Here is a 5,533-nt window from a genome sequence, read left to right as displayed (position 1 = left end):
CATGTGCATCTTAGTGATTTGATAATATTGTTATGGTTATTGCGTTATACTGATATGCGTTTATTTTTGTCGACCACACATGCAGACACGTACTAATCATCCTAATCATAACTCCGTAAAGTAGGCTACAGATGTTCCCTTAAGCAGCGCAACTTATGACACAACAAGCTGCTACCTCATGTCTGTTGAGACATCCTGTCATTCTGAAAAGAAAGTGATTTAATAATGACATGATGTCTGTTGACATCCTGTCATTCTGAAAAGTGATTTAATAATTACGAATACATTTTTAATTGTTGTTGTTCACTTCCGGGTCACTTTTCACTAATATTGTTTGCCTGTCGTACTTTATTTTCTGATCATAAAAAGTAACTTTATGGATTTATTTACCATATTAATTTACTTTTGGCCAAACATCCAAGAAAATATTTTGAGAGGGGACACGTACCACGACACAACACCTGGAACAAGATGTGAACCAGCAGATGTCGGACCGCTCCTCCTACAACGAATATGCTTGATTCTGGTCTACTATTAATTTTACATCTGAAGTTATTTATTAATCGTACGTAAACAAGACTTGTAGGTTTGTTATCTTTCACCTATATATGATGTAATTGATACTAAGCATACACAGAAATTAAAACTTGACGGTAAATTGTATTTCTTATAAGATACTTTATTGTTGCATGCACAGTTTATCATAGGTGTTTGAAAAGATCACTAAGTTTGGATAAAAGCTGCTATAAAAAGAGTGATCTATCTATCTAGGCCAGCAAGACACTGTTACTCTAGATCATTGTAGCTCAAACATGTCTTCTCATCAGGTGAATCGTGATGCAGGAGAAGCCAGACCAGACTTCAAACTTCAGTGCGGAACTGTAGCGTGGTATTCTTCATCTTCTTCTTGTAGTCTTCATCAAACTGTTTGTTCTGGGTCATAGTGAAGTGGTTTTTCCAGTCACCAACCTTACCTGTTAAATAAGAGGGTTTGTCAAAAGTAAGGACAAAATAAACGTTCATCTTTAAATGTGTCATCTATTACCTTTTCTCATGAAGGGAGAGACCTTGAAGTCCATCACCGGCACTGTTGAGTAGTTGGCCATGTCGTCTTTCTTCATGTTATCAAACTGCACCAAGTCTCTGATCTGTTGCTTCTCTTCGGCTGTCGAAGTCAAACCAAGAAAGGAGCACAACTTGTCTATCTCTCGTCCGGTGTCCTGTTGAACCAACCGTGCACACACACACACACACACACACACACACACACACACACACACACACACACACACACACACACACACACACACACACACACACACACACACACACACACACACACACACAAAACTGAAAAACATTTTATACAGGTCATATTTGTGAATGCTTTACTCTCTACGTACTACTGATTAAGAAGTGCTGCTCCCACACAGACACTGCTTACCTCGACCATATCTTCAAAGAACATGTAGTGGAGTTCAGGATGAGACTGCTTCCTCTCCCACCAGCCGGTCACATGGTCGTACCACGATCCAAACACCACTAAAACCAGATAGGAATCCATCAAAGAACTTCTAGAGAAGGTGAAGCAGTGGAGAATGTATCCCATTTCTAGTCTGTTGTTTGTGTATACTTTGCTTTGATGGCATTTTGATGTTTTGCACTGACTCTTTCCATCCATGAATCTCTGGAGGTAGCTGTTCCAGTCTCCTGGCTCTGGGTGGGCGAAGTTCATGCGGTCAAAGTGGAAATAAGACACCACGTTGTCTTTAGGGTTACGGGCCACATACACCACCTGCATTTAGATCGCCATCAGTGAAACAATATGTGTTGGGTCTTTATAGGCAATGGTATCTTTTGTAAATAACTACAAAGATAAATCGATATACACGTTACATAAATGTGAAGTTACTATTACAGATTTCAATTCAAATGTTGATTTTCTTTAATCACAATAAAGCTGAATTGTAAATTGATTGACTCAATTTATTACCAAATTGTTGTTAATTTCATTAAGTACAATTTAGTAAACAGCTACTTAATACCGTTGTCAAATGTCCTTGCACAATGAGCTCAGAGCTTCAGCTTTCAGTGTGTTGTATATTGTGCCATGTGTGCCCTTTGAGATTTGAAATCAAACACTGTACCCTGCAATTCTGTTCCCAAAAGGACTTTGGAACAAACTGGACAGGCAGGTGTGTTTTGATGAGACGAGGAGAAGTGTCCAGGCTCTCTGCCACATCAGTTCCTAAATGGAGAGATGAAAACTCAACTGCTCTTTAACTTATCTACAGTAATTATGGTTGATAGAGCTACTGTGAATTACACTACACTATTACTATACTACCACTACCACTACTATATACATTACACAACAAAGGGAATAATCTGCAGCTGAACATTTTAAGTTTTATTATCAGAGCCACACACGCACGTTTTTAGAAGTTTCCCCTTAATCTAGTTTATATTAAAGGACTAAACCTCAAAATAATCACAATCTCACCAGTCATAAAGTTTGGTATATGCATCTCCAGGAAAGGTACTCTCTCATAAATGGGGGCGGATGTCATACGATCTGGCTGTCTCAGCGAAAAATACAAAAGGTCAAGAATGTAGGAGGTCCATGTAGTTCCTGAAAAAAACACAGAGAGATGGCGTCAATGAGTTTACGGTGGCATTGTGGTGAATAAAGGGGACAAGAATTAGGTCAAAGGAAGTGAACCACGGAGGCCTAATGACCCCACTCAAAAAAGGCCTCGGATTTATATTACACCAACCTGCTTTTGGGTATGTTGCGATGAGGATATCATCCGGTCTGGCTTCAAAGTTTTGAATCTTCTCCCAGTTGTCCGTGAAGTAATTGACCATTGAGACTCCGTGAAAATCCGATAGAGTCGGGCGAGGGGGCCTCAGGGTCTGACGTAAAGATGAGCAAAGTAAATAAATGGATAAATAAATATTAAGGTTGCCAAAGCGATACTTTTTCTTATTTGCAAAGTCAAATAATATTTTTGACGTTGACTACTTGTTGTTTGCATCCCGTTATTGACATCGAGTTAAACATGACAGTTTGACAGGTCAGTAACTTGAACTTGGATGCTGACATGAAGTTCAACTCTAATCTAACTCCACTAAACTTAACTCAAACTAGTCCGATCTAGAAGATCAACGTAAACTATTAGAGAACATGAAACTTTTGTAAAAGACAACTTTCTGGGGAGAGCACAGAACATTTCCGTATCCTATCGTTCTTCCATTGATTTATCAAACAACAAACCATCCCAAGTTACCGTGTCTGCGGACATGTTCGGCCCAGTGCTTCTGCTCCTGAGTCTGCTCTGCTGCGTTCTCTCCTGAGTCTGTTCTGCAGCGTTTTCTCCTGAGTCTGTTCTGCAGTGTTTTCTCCGGGCTCCCTGTTTCCTCGAATCCCTGTCCTCAGGGTTTCGTTGCTGAAATCCCTTTCCTGCCTCTCCTCTCGGGTTACGCAACCACCAGACCAGCCTCTAACTTCAGCACGCTATCCATGTTTACCTATTTATTTTTATATTTATAGAGAAATCACTTCATGCACATAATTTAATGACTTGAGGTTCTCCTGTCTCTCGTTCTATGATTATGAATTGAATATTGATCTGATGTCAATGATGTCTACAGCATAAAGCCGGGCCCAGGGTCAATCCACTGTCAAGTAGTTCCAAACCGCGGATGGTTTGAGCAGCGAAGGAACGCGCGTAGTGATTTGATAAGTCGTTTTCGAGAGCAGCACACACTAATCAAATCAATGAGCACGGTGTGTTTGGAGTTGTGGGGTTAAAGTATCTTAAAATTGATAAATCATTTGGGCCGCTTATTTTAGCCACTGACATGTTTTATGATAATATAGCTCTCAGTTCTCAGTTTTGGGCTCTACAATTCATATTCTTTAGCCTACTTGTTTTCAATGCTTTCAATGCCTATATGTGAGGAATAACGTGTGCACAATGCGAGTCTCTGCAAGTCAATTAAACTAGGATTTTATATATATATATATATATATATATATATATATATATGGGGGACGTACGGCGTTTGCGGGTGGGGCTGGGGAGTCATGTTTCGTCTTGCTCGATATCGTCATGTTTGGAGCACTCCGGATCTGCCGGGTTGATTGGGTCTGATTGCGGGCACGGAGTGGGACCCATCTTCAGCCCGGGAGTTTCAGGCATACCGGGACACTTTTTTCAGGGGTGGAAGAATTTGAATAAATGAACAGCGCAAAACTCTTTTGCGTATATTATATATCCCATTTTATTGTATATTGGATCAACGTTTGGCAAATGAAAAATTGACCTCGAGGATCAGTTTATAAGAAAAAATGTAGCCTACTTTAACTATCAATTATATAAAACAGGCCTACAATGTTAAACCATTGCATACAAAGAGAGAGAGAGAGCTGATCAACTTCCTAGCGGTCTATAAGGGATGGATTAAGGAGGGTCCACCAAAATACAAGCTGGTCCACGGAGATAACACCTGCTGATGACTGATATCATTTTCAGCCTGGCCCAAAAGGGTTTTCCCTCATAAAAAGGGTGAATAATGCTTAGCTGGATTCTATTAGCATATGTGCAGTCTGTAGTCAGTGAATTGAATCTAGCCTTGCTCGATCTAGATGTAATGTCTAAATACAGCTGAAAACCCAGGATTCAGGACTCTGTCGAATGAGCACGTATTCAGGATTTTTGTTTTTGCCATCTTTATCAACTTGCATGGGTCAGGAGCTTTTCGTGTTATTTTCATTACACGCCACGACCTGCTCTGAGCACCACGTCTCATTTACACTCCTCTTTATTCATTCAATAAAATAACTAGGTCTACATTTAATTGGTAAGGTTCTTATGTCGGCACGCACCTCCCTCACTGGGGAGCAATATCACAAGTAACCACTAGAGGGCGCTACTATGTCTTGCTCCTCTACCTGGCCCCAAATGATAGCCATTAATTTGGCCACCATTCTCTTCTCAACCACAGACCAGTGGACCATGTACTGCATTGTCCTGCATGCATTGAAGGGCCCAAGCCTCCTTGGGAAATACAGTCAGCTCTGGCCTTCCTTGTATGCTGCCTCAATGTTCCAAGACCAGTCTAGCCCCAAGGTACTTATAATGCCACAGCACCACATCCACCTCCTGGACGGACAGAGGGGGCACAAGACTCATTTGTTCAGAGTTCCCCCCCCCCCACCTTGCCCCACACACCCCTCTAACACACTTACCAACGCTGCATGTGTTTATTTAGCTGACACAATGCAATCCCACCAATCAACCCAATCAGTCCCTCCTGGCTCCTCATTCTGAAACGATGAGGCCCTAGGGCGTTCCCAGCACCCTGGGGACTTTTGTCTGACCTTGGATGTCCTTCTGTCACCTGATCACCGCAATCAGTCAGCCGTCATCACCAGTGTGATTAGACCAGTAATGAATCATCAAGAAGGGCAGGTGTGTTCTCATCAGCCCAAACAGGCGAAAATTTTGTTAACTGCACTTGCTCAGTT

At 41.3% G+C, this 5,533-nt stretch overlaps 1 protein-coding gene across 2 annotated transcripts; it reads right to left on the bottom strand.

Moving 5' to 3' along the window:
* Positions 1 to 697: 697 nt before the first annotated feature.
* LOC311372922 (cytosolic sulfotransferase 1-like) lies at positions 698 to 3,414 on the bottom strand. 2 transcript variants are annotated; one of them, XM_084489842.1, is made up of 8 exons: positions 3,291 to 3,414; positions 2,778 to 2,916; positions 2,504 to 2,632; positions 2,148 to 2,248; positions 1,669 to 1,795; positions 1,445 to 1,542; positions 1,046 to 1,220; positions 698 to 974 (listed from the first exon to the last, which is right to left on the bottom strand). In XM_084489842.1, exons 1-8 carry the CDS (start codon positions 3,303 to 3,305, stop codon positions 862 to 864), a joined length of 897 nt encoding a protein of 298 aa, XP_084345968.1. In that variant the 5' UTR covers positions 3,306 to 3,414; the 3' UTR covers positions 698 to 861. The 2 variants fall into 2 exon arrangements, with proteins under 2 accessions (XP_084345968.1, XP_084345967.1); XM_084489841.1 differs by having other exon boundaries at positions 1,445 to 1,795.
* Positions 3,415 to 5,533: the final 2,119 nt, after the last annotated feature.

The sequence above is a fragment of the Micromesistius poutassou genome (genome assembly GCF_964030765.1).
Source record: "Micromesistius poutassou genome assembly, contig: SCAFFOLD_6006, whole genome shotgun sequence".
Lineage (NCBI taxonomy): Eukaryota > Metazoa > Chordata > Actinopteri > Gadiformes > Gadidae > Micromesistius > Micromesistius poutassou.
This window is presented reverse-complemented; position numbering and strand designations above follow the sequence as displayed.

Bases quoted from the DNA above. Each gene is read 5' to 3' on its own strand.
- LOC311372922 (XM_084489841.1), bottom strand. The intron at 1,796-2,147 runs GTACAGTGTTTG...ATCTAAATGCAG, and splicing joins TTTGGGAACAGAATTGCAGG to GTGGTGTATGTGGCCCGTAA. The intron at 1,221-1,444 runs GTAAGCAGTGTC...TTGGTTCAACAG, and splicing joins TCTTTGAAGATATGGTCGAG to GACACCGGACGAGAGATAGA.